We start from the raw sequence: 15495 nt of genomic DNA, 5'->3' as shown, positions 1-15495 counted from the left end.
AGGGGAGACGAAATGACCTCATCTCTGCTCACTACTGGCAAAATCATCTCCAAGCCTGCAGTGGAGACCCCCTGGTCCTAATGTGACCCTGAATGGCAATGACTCCTGCCCCCTGACCTGTTCTAAGGGCGGCTGGGTGCCTCCCGATTAGAACTACAGACAACGCATCCCTTTCTCCCGTGTTCTGCACAGCCCCGTGTGGCCTGCGACACCAAATCAGGAAACAGCAGGGCCCCCTGTACGCTGCAGGTGTGTCTCAGAGCCCATGTCCTGGGGGTCCCCAAGGGCCCCTCACTGCCTAGAGCTCTGGGATGATGCATGCGCAGCTGTCCACAGTGTTCCCGAAGAGTGCAGGACGCCCTCACAATGCAAAAGGCAAACCAAGCCCCTGGCTCCTGCCAGGCCCCTGATGCTGGGAAGAGCCCCTTCTCCCGTGCACAGCCTCGTGGGGACCACGGGCCCAAGCGTCCTGCTCCAGAAGTGCTAGGGTTTAGCGTGGCACTTTTACCATTTTAGGAAACCCCGATGAAAAGTGAGCAAATCAGGGGCCTGCTGAGCCGTCACCGTGTGTTGGCAGAACAAAGGCTGAGGCGGCTGCGCCCACGCTGGGCCCTACGGGTGTCAGTCAGCATCTCTCCTTCTGTTCTGAGCTCCCGTGACTCCAGCACACGGATGGGTTTTGAAAGGGAGGTGACTCATGTTCCCAAAGAAGAGGCACCTGCCCTTCCCAAGGCTGTCCTTGCTGTGGCACTCCCTGAGCCCTTCCCTCTACTGCCTCCACCCCCATGGCGGCGCCTCCTTCTGCAGCCCTGAGGAGGCATCACCCCAGGGTCGGACCACGTCACACCCTCACCTCTTTCTCACATACCCACAACCACAACCACCCCCGGGGGGTGTCTCCATCCCAGGCCACAGCACCCCCGAGTCCTCCACGTCCAGGCTGGCCCCGCCCTGTGCCTGTCTGGCCAGCACTGCCCTGACTTCTGGGAACCGGGGTGATTCCCCCACATGGAGACAGGCCCCTCCTCCCCACCCCCAAGGCCTCCCTCCAGGCCATGACAGGCCCAGCAGGTCCCTCTGGCTTCTGCGGCCCAGATTCTACTCCCCACACGAGTGCCTGCCCAACACCAGTAATGCACTGAGAATCCCTGGCGCCTCCGCGTCCCAGGGCCTCTTGGCCAAATCCAGCTTCGAAAGCCCCTGGCACCTTCAGGCCTGGTTCTCTTCCGTCCCTGACACACACCATTGCCCTCGTCCTTCCCAAAGGCCTGTCCCCCATGAGCCCCTCCTACGTGACCCAACCCTTGCCTGCCCCCCTCTCTCCATGCAGTCCCACTCTGCTCCCTGCGGGCCCTCCCCAGGTGCCACGCCACGCCTCCTGACGCTGGTGACCAGTTCCAGGGACGTCACTCTCTGCTGTTAGTAAAGCTGTCTCCCTGTCCAGAGCTTCAGGCAGGTTTCAAAGCATAATTGAGACACACACACACAGTGCTGGGCGAAGTGCTTTTCATGTCTAGAAGTCACTTTGACCAAGAAGAACTTACTTAAGTGTCTCAGTCAGGGCACGGCCTGAGAAGAGCTTCCACAGATAAGCAAGGGTGTTTTTTTTTTTTTTTTTTTTTTTTTGAGACGGAGTCTCGCTCTGTTGCCCAGGCTGGAGTGCAGTAGCGGGATCTCGGCTCACTGCAAGCTCCGCCTCCCGGGTTCACGCCATTATCCTGCCTCAGCCTCCCAAGTAGCTGGGACTACAGGCGCCTGCAACCACGCCCGGCTAATTTTTTTTGTATTTTTAGTGGAGACGGGGTTTCATCGTGTTAGCCAGGGTGGTCTCGATCTCCTGAACTTGTGATCCGCCTGTCTCGGCCTCCCAAAGTGCTGGGATTACAGGTGTGAGCCAGCGCACCTGGCCTGTTTGTTCTTTTTAAAGAAACACATTCTGAGTGTGAATGAATGTAAAATAATCAACCGTGGCAAACGGTAAAAGGTTTTATTTTAGAACAGCGAGTGAATGGGCGTATTTGAAGGGTAGTTTGCTCACCTACCATCTGAGAGCAGCGTGCCTTAGTGAGAAAGTGTCCTCGGACTCCAGCTGAATGGGGCGGGGGACGCTGAAAGTAGTCATTTCAGCTAAATCTCCAGTTACCCGGTTTTCCTGAAATGGCTTAAACTGAAGCGAGTTCTCGTTTTGGAGACTTTATGGCTCATTTTAATTTTGGCTGCTGTTTGGAAAAGGTGGGCTGTCTGTGTAGATATGGGGTATGGTTTGTCCATAAAGCAGGTGTTTATTGTGTCTTAAAAATGCGAATGAATTGTTTCTCTCCATCTGTACACACAAGGTGAGACTAATGTTGAACTGTAACATTCAGGGATTCCCTGTGGCCGCCCAGTGGACACGAACATGGCCAGCCAGAAGAGGCAAGACCAGATTTGGGATGGAAAGAAAGCAATTCTGATTCTTCCCCACTCACAGACCCTTTATGGGAACCAAACTTGCGTGGAAACCTCTGCAGTTGCATTGGCCAGGTGTCCCCTGGATGTAGCCCGGGAGCTGTGAGGCCGCCCAGAGCGAAGGGGTGTCCTGTTCTGCGTGTCATTCACCTGGCCCTCAGCAAGGGGCCCACGCGAAACCTCAGCTGGATGTTCCAGCAGAACCAACGCACAAAGAGAAAGTCCCCATAAAACCTGCAGTCACCTCCAGTGACCAGGGAGCAGAGGCGGCGAAGCCGAGCACAACCACCTGGGCCAGGCCAGACTTTTCCGCCACCCGGACGCGTGGCCGCCTTGCCGACGTTGGCTTTGCTTCATGTGGGTGTCTGGTGCTGTGCAGTCGGTAAGGATTTGTGGGCAGTTTTCACAGCCCCCCAGCTACTGGACTAAGGCAGCTGCCAGTCCTCTCCCCAACCCGGAGCTCACCCCGTTTCTACTAAAAATACAAAAAATTGGCCGGGTGTGGTGCCGGGCGCCTGTAGTCCCAGCTACTCAGGAGGCTGAGGCAGGAGAATGGCGTGAACCTGGGAGGTGGAAGTTGCAGTGAGCCGAGATCGCGCCACTGCACTCCAGCCTGGGCGACAGAGAAAGACTCCGTCTCAAAAAAAAAAAAAAAAGGCGGCCGGGCGCGGTGGCTCACGCTTGTAATCCCAGCACTTTGGGAGGCCGAGGCGGGCGGATCACGAGGTCAGGAGCTCGAGACCACGGTGAAACCCTGTCTCTACTAAAAATACAAAAAACAAATTAGCCGGGCGTGGTGGCGGGCGCCTGTAGTCCCAGCTACTCGGAGAGGCTGAGGCAGGAGAATGGCGTGAACCCGAGAGGCGGAGCTTGCAGTGAGCCGAGATTGCGCCACTGCACTCCAACCTGGGCGACAGAGCGAGACTCCGTCTCAAAAAAAAAAAAAAAAAGGCAAAAAAATCAGACATGCATAGGAATTATTCCCAACTGTGAATGCCGAATGCTCCCACAGGACAGTGACTGGTGTCGCTGCGGGGATCCCACAGACACCCCACAGATGACAATTCTTTAAGTTCAGGTTTACACATCTGGGAACCTGTGACTTGAGAGAAGAGTCCAAAGACGGAAGTGCAGAAGGGGCTGAGCTTTGGGCCACTCGGGGAAGTGAGGGTGGGATATTGGACCCCTTTTACATCTACATCCCTACAAGTTCACATATGAAAACGAACCAAAGCAAAACAAAACCCTTCTTGGAACCTCACCATTCAGGAAGTGTGGGGGGACCAGGCTGCCTTGCCCTGGGCGTATTCTGAAATCGCAAGGGATGGCAGTCACGGCAGAAAGAGGCCTGGAAAAGCACGATGGGAACGCACAAAGGGAGGCAAAGGGAGGCACTGACTAGCTCTGGGAAGCGGGGGAGTGGGAGGAAAGGGGACAGAACCATCAGGCGCAGGCAGCACGGGCGGGAGCGCCACGCTGAAGCACACGATGGGGCACTGGGGCCTGGTCACCACAAGCCTCGTCCACATGCACAGGAAGCTTGGAATTTACCCCAGAAGCAACTAGGGAGGAATCAGAGGAGCTTCGAGGCAGGAGAAAGACACTTCAGATCTGTTTCTCAAATATGGCTCAGGCCCAACATGGGGAAGCCAACACTGGGGAGCCCTGGGGTCAGGTGGGGAGGGTGGGGGACCCTGAAACACACTGAGGAGGTGGAAGCAGCCAGAAAACACGAACCCTTGACCAGGGCGGCACCGCAGGTAGAGCAGGTCGGGGAATGGCCAGGTCACACCGGCTCTTCCGACAGACAGACAGGTGGCTGCCGAGCACAGGCAAGAACAGGACCCTGCAGTCAGGAGAGCCGAGTGTGCAGCGGAGGAGTGCAAGTCGCTAGACGTACAGCTAAGAACCGAGCAGCAGAGGGTCGCACCCAGGGCCTGGGACCGCTGTGCTTAGGAAGCCCGGCCCGCAAAGCTGGCCCGGAGCTGGAGCTGGGAACGTGAACTGCAAACAGTTCCCTACACGGATATAACATGCTTCTGCATGACCGCCAGGCAGAGTGGTGGACACCTGTAATCCCAGCACTTTAGGAGGCTGAGGTGGGAGAGGGCTCTTGGGAGCTTGTGACTGGTTTCTTCTGGAATTTTCCTCATGTGCCTTTTTCCTTGGCCAAGTCTCCTTTATCTCCCCAGTGCAGTATGCCAGCTGTGGCCCCCAGTGTGGCCGTATGACTGATCCCAGGAGTCCTCCTAGCCAATCATCGAACCTGGGGATGGTCTTGAGGACTCAATGCAGAACATAATAACTCTTCAAATAAACAAATCAGATAGGTCAAAGTCAACCGGCCCCCAAAATTTTAAATAGGGCATACGTTTAATATCCTAGATCACCAGCTTTCAAACGTATTCAAAGCCATAGAATTCCAATATATATAAAGCTTGAAGGTGAAGCTGTACATATTTTAATAAGCACAGAAATCTACCTCTTTTGCTTACTTTTGTAACCCCAGCACCTGACCCAATGCCTGCACTCAGTGGGATACCTCCAGTAAGTATTTCGTAAATGGAATTAAATAACTTAAGTTCAGATCATGAAATGTACTTAATATGACACCAACCAAGGAGAACAACAAAGAGAGTCTGCTGGCCTGAAAACACCCATACAGCAACTGGGAGAACCTTACAGGTGACAGTTGACACATCACACCAGACTTAGCTTCTGTGCAGTTCAAATCTGAAATCTGCAGAATATCAGAAACACCCTTCTTTTTCTTACCGACTTGTCGTCTGGAAGCAGGAGTGTAATCCGACCAGGAAGGGGTTGCTGGATGCCTGCTCAAACACGTGCTTCTCTGTCTGTACCCAGTCAATATCCTGAAATAGAAACCAGGGAGTGGTAATGAGGCTCCTGAATGCTCCTCACAGGCATCCTGGGCAAGGGGGAGGCAAGAAAGGAGTCTCTTTCCTCTGCTTTCAGGAAGACAATGCAGAGAGGAAAAGAAAACGCCCATTAGACTGCATCACCACCATTGTCACCATCCACCCCACCTCTACCACCACCCCCACCCCCACTATCATCATTGTCACTGTCACCATCACCGTCACACCACTGTCACCATACACCCCACCCCCACCCCCACCATCGTCACTGTCACCATCACCATCATCATCACTGTCACCATCCATCCCACCTCCACCCCACCATCATCATTGTTGCTGTCACCATCACCATCACCATCACCATCATCATCACTGTCACCATCCATCCCACCTCCACCTTACCATCATCATCATTGTTGCTGTCACCATCACCTTCACCACCACTGTCATCATCACCGTCACTGTCATCACCACCACCGTCATGACCATCTGCATCATCACTGTCATCACCATCATCACCACCACCATCACCATTGTCACAATTACAACCCCACCACTATCACTGTCGCTATCACCATCACCGTCATCATCACCATCACCACCACCGTCATCACCATCACAACTGTCATTGTCATCACCACTGCCATCATCACCGTCATCACCATCTCCATCATCACCACTTTCATCACCATCATCACCACCGTCATCACCACCACCGTTGTCATCACCACTACCATCATCACCACCACCGTCATCCTCAATGTCAACACCACCACCACCATCACAGTCATCACCATCACCATCATCACCACCGTCATCAACATCTTCATCATCACCACCACCATCACGTCATCACCACTACTATATCACCATCATCACCATCACCACCATCATCACCACCATCATCACCATCATCACCACCATCACCGTCATCACCATCACCACCATAATCATCACCACCATCTTCACCACGATCACCAAAGCTACCAGCTCTGGTTGTATGCTGGCCTCTGGTGGTATACTGGCCTCTGGCCTCCAGGCTTTGCCCTAACAGTTCCGGGAGGCAGGTATTATTATCTCCAGTTAGGACACAAGGAAACGGAGGTGGAGGGCTAAGCGGATTCCCCAAGGTCCCAGTGCTACTGAGTGATAAGCCCACACCCATCGCCAGAGCACTAGCTCCAGCCCCACACCCATCGCCAGAGCACTAGCTCCAGCCACAGGGCTGTCACCCTCCCAATTCATGCTGCAGTTCAGCAAAATGCTGCAAGGTCAAAGTCAACTTTAGAGTCACAGAGATCCAACAGCTTGGTCTCATCTTGACCCCAGAAAGTAGAGCTGGACAAAGCTCTCAAGCCTTCCTAGGTCAACCCCTTGTCTTCGGGGTTAGAAAAATGACAGTGAAAGAAATGCATCAAAATAGGCTGGAGTGCTGGGGTGCGATTACTGCTCACTGCAGCCTCAACCTCTGGAGCTCCAGCGATCCTCCCACCTCAGTCTCCAGAGGAGCTGGGACCACAGATACACGCCACACTCAGCAATTTTATTTTTTGTAGAGGCAGGGTCTTACTGTGTTGCCTGCCCCCACCCCTGGAAGTTTTGTGGAAACAAATCAACAAACCATTAGTATCTATTTAGCCTCTGAGACTGTGTCATTCCTCCTCAGCGCCCTCCTCCTCCAGGCTTGGTCCTCGGCCACCCTCCCTACTCTTCGGAGGCGGATCCGATGGAGTGGCTTCGAGTCCCATCTTTCCACGCCGAGAGCTCCCAGCCTGGCCTCTCCCTGTGCTGCAGACCTGCCCCCCGATGGCTGCTCAACATGTGCGCCCGGGTATCTCACACCAGCCCAGGCCACAAGCCAAGCTCCTTGCCAGCCCGCATCTCCTCCCACCTGCAGTGGCTGAAAACCTAGTGGGTCAGCGGTGACTCCTCCACCCCTCACCTGCCACCACCCGTCCCCCAGTGGCCCTCACCAGCAGCACCCACCCACTGTGGCCCCGCAGGGACGTCGGTGTTGGCATCATGACCCACTGTGGCCCCGCAGGGACGTCGGTGTTGGCATCATGACCCACATATCACTCAGCACGCAAACCAAGTGGAACCTCCTGGAGACAGCAGTGCTGAGTTCAAGGCCCTGCGTGGGGCCGGTGGTGCAGAATCGGTGGGAAGCGGCTTGCCAGTGACTCCCGGGGGAACGAGAGGCAAGCCTGGCCCCAGAGAGTGCAGTCTCTTTGTGGGGAGAAAGAAATTTCTAGAAAACATCCAAGCATTCAACAACTCCTGGAATCAGGCTCTTCTCAAAAGACAACCCCAGAGTCCACACCTCGGCATCCTGGCTCACAGAGGATGATTTCAAGACAGAACAAAACCGCAGCAGTGACTCTTCCAAATGTCTTTTCTTGGGGTCCCGCAAACTTGCTCTCATACGTGTCATTAACTTTCCAGCTGGCCGGGGCGTGCTGCAAAGGGGGTTGGACTCCTCTTGTGCTGCCGCTGGCCAGCAGTGGGGCCATCAGCAGGGCACCACACCTCTCAGGGCCTCTGTTCCTCGGCGCAGGGCATGGACGCTGCCACCCACCTGTGAGTTCTGCACCCAGGGATGAGGGGCCAGCCGGACAGCCTGTGCACTGCACAGATCACGCCCTGCTGGGAGGCAGTAGAGGCTCAGCCCCAGCCCCAGCTCTGCCCTCCCAGCCCCAAGCATGGCTGGAGAGGAGGGACCCCCTCTGTGGCCCATCGGGGCTCGATGAGCAGCCAGTGGCCTTCTGTGCTAGCAGCACTTGGTGACAACAGCATTACTGCCACCCACATGTCGGCCTTTTATCTACTCCTGAGAGACGCAACCTGCATTCAGGAATAAAAGCAAAAGGCCAAAAATACCAGAAGCCAACAAGTGCATGAAAGATGCTAAACACTGTCAGTCATCAGAGAAATGGAAGTCAAAGCCATAGCTGCACACTTGCTAGGATGCTGATCATCAAAATAACATGCATTGCTGAGGACCTGCAGAAACGGCCCCGTGTGTTGCTGGCGGAAAGGTGAAATGGCACGGCTGCGTGGGAAGCAGCCTGGCAGGTCTCCATCAGTTGAACAGAGAACTACCACGTGACCTAGCAACTCTACTGCTAGGTTTGCACTCAGAAGAACTGGCAATAGACTCAAACAGATTCTTGTACGCAAACCTTCACAGTGGCACCACTCACAACAGCCGAGGTGGGAACACTATAATGCCCCTTGGCAGGTGCACGCACAAACATGGGGCCTCCACTGGACAATGGAACATTACTCGGCCAGGCAGAGAGAGGAAGGCCTGAGCGAGCGGCCACATAAACGGATCCTGGAGAAGCCAGACACCAAAAGCTCACACACAACTCCGTTCTGTCAAGCGTGCAGAAGATGGAAGTCCGCAGAGGAAGAAGGCAGATTGGAGGCCACTGGGGCCGAGGTAGAGCGGAAGCAGGGAGTGGGTATGGGGTCTCCTTTTGGGGTGAGGAAAATGTTCTGGAATCAGAGAGGTGATAGCTACCCAACTCTGCATCTCAATATGCTAAAAGCCGCCTAACTGTACACTTTATTTGTATATTTTATTTTTTTTAAGACAGTCTCATTTGGTCTTGCAGGCTGGAGTGCAGTAGCGTGATCTCGGCTCACTGCAATCTCCGCCTCCCCGGTTCAAGCGATTCTCCTGTCTCAGCCTCTGAGTAGCTGGGATTAGAGGTGTGCGCTACCACACTTGGCTAATTTTTGTATTTTTAGTAGAGTTGGGGTTTCACCATATTGGTCAGGCTGGTCTTGAACTCCTGACCTCAGGTAATCCACCTGTCTCAGCCTCCCAAAGTGCTGGGATTATAGGTGTGAGCCACCGCACCCGGCCCTAACTGTACACTTTAAAATGGCAAATTCTATGTCATGTGTATTTTACTATAATTAAATGAAAAAGGTCTATGAAGTCAGAATTAAGATTTCAACAAACAGGCCAGGCGTAGTGACTCATGCCTGTAATCCCAGCACTCTAGCAGGCTGAGGGGGGCAGAGTGCATGAGCGCAGGAATTCGAGACCAGCCTGGGCAACATAGTGGAACCCCGTCTCTACAAAAAAACACAAAAAATAGCCGGGCATGGTGGTGCATGCCTGTAGTCCTGGTTCCTCTGGAGGCTGAGGTAGGAGAATCACCTCAGCCCAGCAGGAGGTGGAGGCTGCAGGAGGAGGTGGAGGCTGCAGGAGGTGAGCCGTGATCGTGTTCTGCCCTCCAGCCTGGGTAACAGAGTGAGATGCTGCCTCTACAAAAAATACAAAAATTATACAGCTGGGGGTGGTGGCTCATGCCTGTAGTCCCAACACTCCAGAGGCTGAAGTGGGAGGATCACCTGAGCTGGGGAGTTTGAGGCTACAGTGGGCTGTGATCAAGCCACTCCAGTCTAGGTGACAGAGTAAGACTGTTTCCAAAAAAAAAAAAATTTCAACAAATAAACCATTGATCCTATAATCAATAAACTTCTCCCCCAGAAACAGCTGGTGTGGGAAGATCTGCTACACAGAGCCACGGCAGCTCAGCACGTCCTGCAAAGCTGGGGCCTTGTGCAGGACGGAGCAGGGCAGTGCCTATAGGCAGCTTCCTGTCCCACCCCATCACCTGTCCAGTTCAGCTCAACCCCAGAGATTTCCTAACAAGGGTGATGACGTCCTCAAACTCAACCGCAGTCTGCTGGAGGTCAACGTATCAGTGGTTGGCCATACATGCGAAGGTTGCGGAGACCACGATACCCATCTTTACCTTTTCTAAGCTTAGATATATAAGTGCTCTCGTGGTGGTCCCCTCACTGCCTGCAGTGTGCAGTGCACTGACAGCCATACGGGCTTGCAACCTGGGAGCAGGAGCTGCACTGTGCATCTTGGCCGTGGAGCTGGCTGCGCTGTTTAGGTTTGTGGAGTGCACACTGTGACGTTCACACAACACTGCCATCACCTAACCAGGCACTTTCCAGAACACATCCTGGTCGTTACGCGATGCATGACTACTGATTTTGCACAAACTCCGTCAATATGAGGCTAGGTCTCTTGTGCATGGATTAATTCTGCTAAAGCCCAGAGGTGGTCCCAGGGCAGCGCGTTCCCGGGGCCCCAGGCCCCACGAGAAGTGGCACCTATATGGCCTTCTAATGCCCTCTTCCCAAGGAGGTGGCCCCAGGGCAGTGCGTTCCTGGGACCCCGGGACCCATGAGAAGTGGCACCTACCTCGTCATCGTGCACCAGCTCTTTCTTCACCACTTTCATGGCGTAAATTTGGTCATTCTTCTTCAACCGCACCAGCAGAACCTTGGCGTAGCTCCCGCGCCCAATGACTCTGATTAGGTCGAAGTCCTGCAGCCCAAGCCCCTGAGAGATTTTGATTCCATCCATCCCATCGATAACTGGCTTAAGGTCCTAGGGAGGGAGAACAAGACCCCAGAAAGTGAGGGGGGTTCCCGGGAGACCCAGAGGACCACGCATCACTCATGTGGTCCCAACAGAGATCTGCTCCTCAGAGCCCAGAGCCTCACGATTCGAGTCTCAGTTCTGCGTCCCACAGATCCCACCCCCAAACTCCCATCTGAACTGGGACACGAAAGGTGAGAACTTAAGGCTGTGCGCTTCCGAGGAAGGTGCTAGAAAGCCAGAAGCTGTTCGCTCCACAGACCATGGCTCTGGTCACAGCTGCAGGTGGGAGGGACCCCAGGCTCTCAGCCCTATCAGTGGGGCTGAAGAGGTGGCCACAGGGACATGCGGCCCAGGGCCTGGGCCCATCCTTCCTGATCAGGGCCCTCCCTCGGGGAGGGAAGGTAAAGCAAATGTAGCTAATGCCTGCCAAGAGCTCCCAAACCGGCAAGCACACATTATTAGAAATAATTATTAGAAATACACAGGAGAAAGGCACTCCGAGGAAGAACAGAAGCCTCTGCCTCCCGCAAGCTACACCTGGCAAGGATGTCGGGGAGGAGGAGGTAGTTCACTGGGAGGTGCTGTTCTGTGCAGCAAAATGGATTCTGCTTTTTTTTTTGAGACGGAGTCTGGCTCTGTCGCCCAGGCTGGAGTGCACTGGCACGATCTCGGCTCACTACAAGCTCTACCTCCCGGGTTCACGCCATTCTCCTGCCTCAGCCTCCTGAGTAGCTGGGACTACAGGCACCCACCACCACGCTCGGCTTTTTTTAATTTTTTTTGTATTTTTAGTAGAGATGGGGTTTCACCGTATTAGCCAGGATGGTCTCGATCTCCTGACCTCGTGATCTGCCCGCCTCAGCCTCCCAACTGCTGGGATTACAGGCCTGAGCCACTGCACCCAGCCGGATTCTGCTTTTTTTGAGACAGACTCTTCCTCTGTCGCTTAGGCTGGAGTGCAGTGGTGCGATCTCGGCTCACTGCAGCCTCCGCCTCCCAGGCTCAGGCAATCCTCCCACCTCAGCCTCCCAAGCAGCTGGGACCACAGGCCCATGCCACCATGCCCAGCTAATTATTTTGTATTTATTTTTGTAGGAACAGGGTTTCGCTATGCTGCCCAGGCTGTTCTCGAGCTCCTGGACTCAAGCGATGTGCCCAGCCTCCCAAAATGCTGGGACTGGAGGTGTGAGCCACCATGCCCAGCCTTGGATTCTGCTTTCTAAGTGCCCCGGCCTCCCTCCAGACACAGGATGGCCAGGAAGGAGCATGAGTTGTGAGGGTGACATTTGTTGGTGCTCTGGAAAGGTGTGGGCTTCGCCAGTGCAGCCCCTCCCTTGGGTTTTATGAGCAGAGGCTAAGAACGCAGCAAGCTCTTCTGTTCCCTTCTCAGGGTTTATGGTGCAGAGCTGGCCACAGACGTGAGGCTCAGTTGAGCCTCTTGGCTCAAGTTGGGGAAGGACATGAAAGGGCTTCAGAGGGTTTGCCAGGATGGCCAAATGAGGCAACGAAAGGAAGGTATGGTGCAGACACAACTTGATAAAAATAGCAGCTCAAAAGCCAGCCCCTGGGCCACTGTACCACCTGGGTGGAGAGGATGTGGGGCATGGCTTCCCCTGCAGGGTGTGGTCCCCAGACCACCTGTGGGGACAGGTGCCTCCAGGGATTCATCAAGGACGTGCCTGAAGTAAGACCCAAGAATAAGGACTTCCTTCTAGACATCCACACCCGTGAAGATTAGTTAGCAACATCCTGGACCGTGTCTATTTCACATCTAGATTTCCATGACTGCCCCAGAGATAGGCTCACAGACTTTCAAGAGGACGTCGGTAACAGTAGCGAGCTGCTCCACACACTCACCTCGGAGTCGTCTTTAATGCTGTCATGTTTCCGGGATGAGGAAATGTAAGCAACTGGCGAGAGAAGGAGGAAGGAAGGGGCGTTACGGTGTCGTCAGGAACGCACTGGGAACACAGCGACCCTGTGGACCTTGCTCCTCTGCAGGGTGACAGTGAAGGGCGAATCTATACAGCAGCCATGTCTGATTCTAATTTACAGTCTTTTGAAAATGCAGTTTCCTGGGCCCCACTCAGACCTGCCGACTCTGACCATGGGACCTGGGGATGTACATTTGTGACATATGTCCCCAGGGGTCCATCTGCAAATAATTCATCACCAGATTTTGGTGTCTAGTGAATGGGTGGGTGGGGGCAGGAGTGGATGTCTGGTTGATGGATGGAGGATGACTAGATGGGGGATGAATGGAGGCCTGGATGGAAGATGGATAGATGGAGAGGTCAGTGGACAACAGATGGATAGATGGAGAGGTCAGTGGACAACAGATAGATGAATTGAGAGGTCAGTGGACAATAGATAGATGGATAGAGAGGTCAGTGGACAATAGACAGAAAGATGGAGAGGTCAGTGGACAACAGACAGATGGGTGGAGAGGTCAGTGGACAACAGATAGATGGACAGATGGAGACGTCAGTGGACAACAGATGGATGGATAGATGGAGAGGTCAGTGGACAATAGATGGATGATAGTTGGAGACGTCAGTGGACAACAGATGGATGGATAGATGGAGAGGTCAGTGGACAATAGATGGATGGATAGTTGGAGAGGCCAGTGGACAATAAATGGATGGACAGATGGAGACATCAGTGGACAATAGATGGATGGATAGATGGAGACGTCAGTGGACAACAGATAGATGGATAGATGGAAAGGTCAGTGGACAACAGATGGATGGATGGAGAGGTTAGTGGACAATAGACAGACGGATAGATGGAGAGGTCGGTGGAAAACAGATACATCGATAGATGGAGAGGTCAGTGGACAATAGATGAATGAATGGAAGATAGCTGGAGGATGGGTGGGTGGAGGATGGCTGGCTGGCTGGATGCGAGATGGATGGATAGCAGATGGATAGGTAGATGCGTGGAAGAGAGATAGCTGGAGGATGGGTGGATGGAGGATGGCTGGCTGGCTGGCTGGGTGACAAGATGGATGGATGGAGCGTGGATAGATGGATAGGTGGTGGATGGATGGAGAATGGGTGGGTGGAGGATGGCTGGTTGGCTGGATGAGGGCTGGTTGGTTGGCTAGGTGGGTGAATGGATGATGTACGGATGAATATCTGTATAGAGGATAGGTGGGTGGAGGAGCAGGTGGGCAGGCAGTTGTTTGTGAGGCATCTCTTTTGCGTGAGGCACTGTGTGAACTAAGTGCTTTATGTTCTGTGGTCTCATATCGTCCTTCCAGGGCTCCCAATGAGACAGAACTCACATGCATCAAGTGAAAGTGAGGCTCTCACACCCCCATGCAGAGGTGCAGGTGGGGAGGTTCAAAGCTGGGCTGTAAGTCCAACTGGTGTTTGAGATCTCTCTCTGAATGCTTCTTAGCAATAAAATAAGTCCTTCCCCACAAACAAAACCTCACAAAAATCCAAGAACCATGCCACTGCCACGCTGTGTGTGCAGCAGCCACCTCGCCAGGCTTTCCCCAGATAGGGCTCAGCTCTGTGCAGCAGCCAGATTGTGGGAGGTGTCCGACCGTGGTGGCCGCTGCACTAAGTGCCTTTGAGAACTCTGGGAGCTGGTTAGAGGAAGAGGCTCTGCACCCCTGGGCTCCCACGGCAGTGCTTCATGGAGGCATCCCTGCCCAGCAGCCTCCAGGGAGGGCCAGCTCGCCCTGCTCATCTCTGCCGGGGATTGAAAGGAGGCCCTGGAGAGCCCCGTCCCCAACCCCAGGGAAGGGTGGCCAGGCTTGAAGACAATGACCCCTGCAGAGCAGATGGGACTGAGAAAGGACTTGCGGCCAGAAGGCAGAGGTGAGCAGGGTGAGGTGATGCCCAGGCTCCACCCGGCTGGAAGAAAGCAGCGCCTACTTCCATCTGTCTCCTCGGAAGGAAGGTCGGCGTCCTCGTTCTTGTCGTCTACTGGAGGCTCTTGGGAAGGCATGACAGAATCCTGCCGGAGAGACAGAGAGATGGCAGCATGACCAAGTGCTGGAGCAGGTGTTACAATGTAGCTTCTGTAAACACTTTGTGACTTTTTAGAATTAAGAACATTTTTTTTACAGACAGGGTCACAGTTTGTCATCATCCAGGCTGGAGGGCAGTGGCGCGATCACGGCTCACTGCAGCTTCAACCTCCTGAGCTCGAGCAATCCTCCCGCCTCAGCTTCCAGAGTAGCTGGCACTACAGGTGCACACCACCATGCCCGGCTAATTTTTGTGTTTTTTTTGGAGACATGGGGTCTCACCATATTGCTCAGGCTGGTCTTGAACTCCTGGCCTCAAGTGATCCTCCCACCTTGGCCTCCCAAAGCATTGGGATTACAGGTGTGAGCCTCTGCATCTGGCCATTTCAAGACTATTTATGACTTACATATTTACACATTACAATGGGTATACTGTAATATAGTATATAAAAATCTAATTGTTATGCTATTTTACTGAATTAGATAAAGAACATAAACATTACCTATGATTCTGCAGACAGAGGTGGCCACTTAGTACTGTAGGCCATGACCTTTCCACCAAGTGCTTTATACAATGGGATATTTTACACAATGCTTGGTCATCTCCCCTGTCCCAAAGCTGCATCCTGTCAGCAACCAAGCATCAGGGGGCCATTCTAAGGGCCTCTGGGTTCCACCTGCAGATGCATCATAATGGAGCCGCCAGTACTGGCGGTCAGTTGAGTGGCAGGCTCTGGCCTCCCTCCGCCTCTAGCTGACTACATTTC

General features: G+C 53.8%; 1 protein-coding gene across 8 annotated transcripts in view; it reads right to left on the bottom strand.

The window, feature by feature from the left end:
• The window catches only part of PRKCZ (protein kinase C zeta), a 133951-nt gene that overhangs the window by 25229 nt on the left and 93227 nt on the right, over positions 1–15495 (bottom strand). For all 8 annotated transcript variants that reach the window (XM_030805755.1, XM_030805756.1, XM_030805760.1 and 5 more), the window contains 4 exons: positions 14634–14715; positions 12604–12656; positions 10564–10752; positions 5224–5321 (listed from right to left, as the gene is read on the bottom strand). In XM_030805755.1, coding sequence (XP_030661615.1) covers positions 5224–5321; positions 10564–10752; positions 12604–12656; positions 14634–14715 — 422 coding nt within the window. The remainder of the gene's footprint in view (positions 1–5223; positions 5322–10563; positions 10753–12603; positions 12657–14633; positions 14716–15495) is intronic.

Source organism: Nomascus leucogenys, chromosome 24 (genome assembly GCF_006542625.1).
Source record: "Nomascus leucogenys isolate Asia chromosome 24, Asia_NLE_v1, whole genome shotgun sequence".
NCBI lineage: Eukaryota > Metazoa > Chordata > Mammalia > Primates > Hylobatidae > Nomascus > Nomascus leucogenys.
The sequence above is the reverse complement of the archived record's forward strand: the minus strand, read 5'-3'. Positions and strand labels throughout refer to the sequence as shown.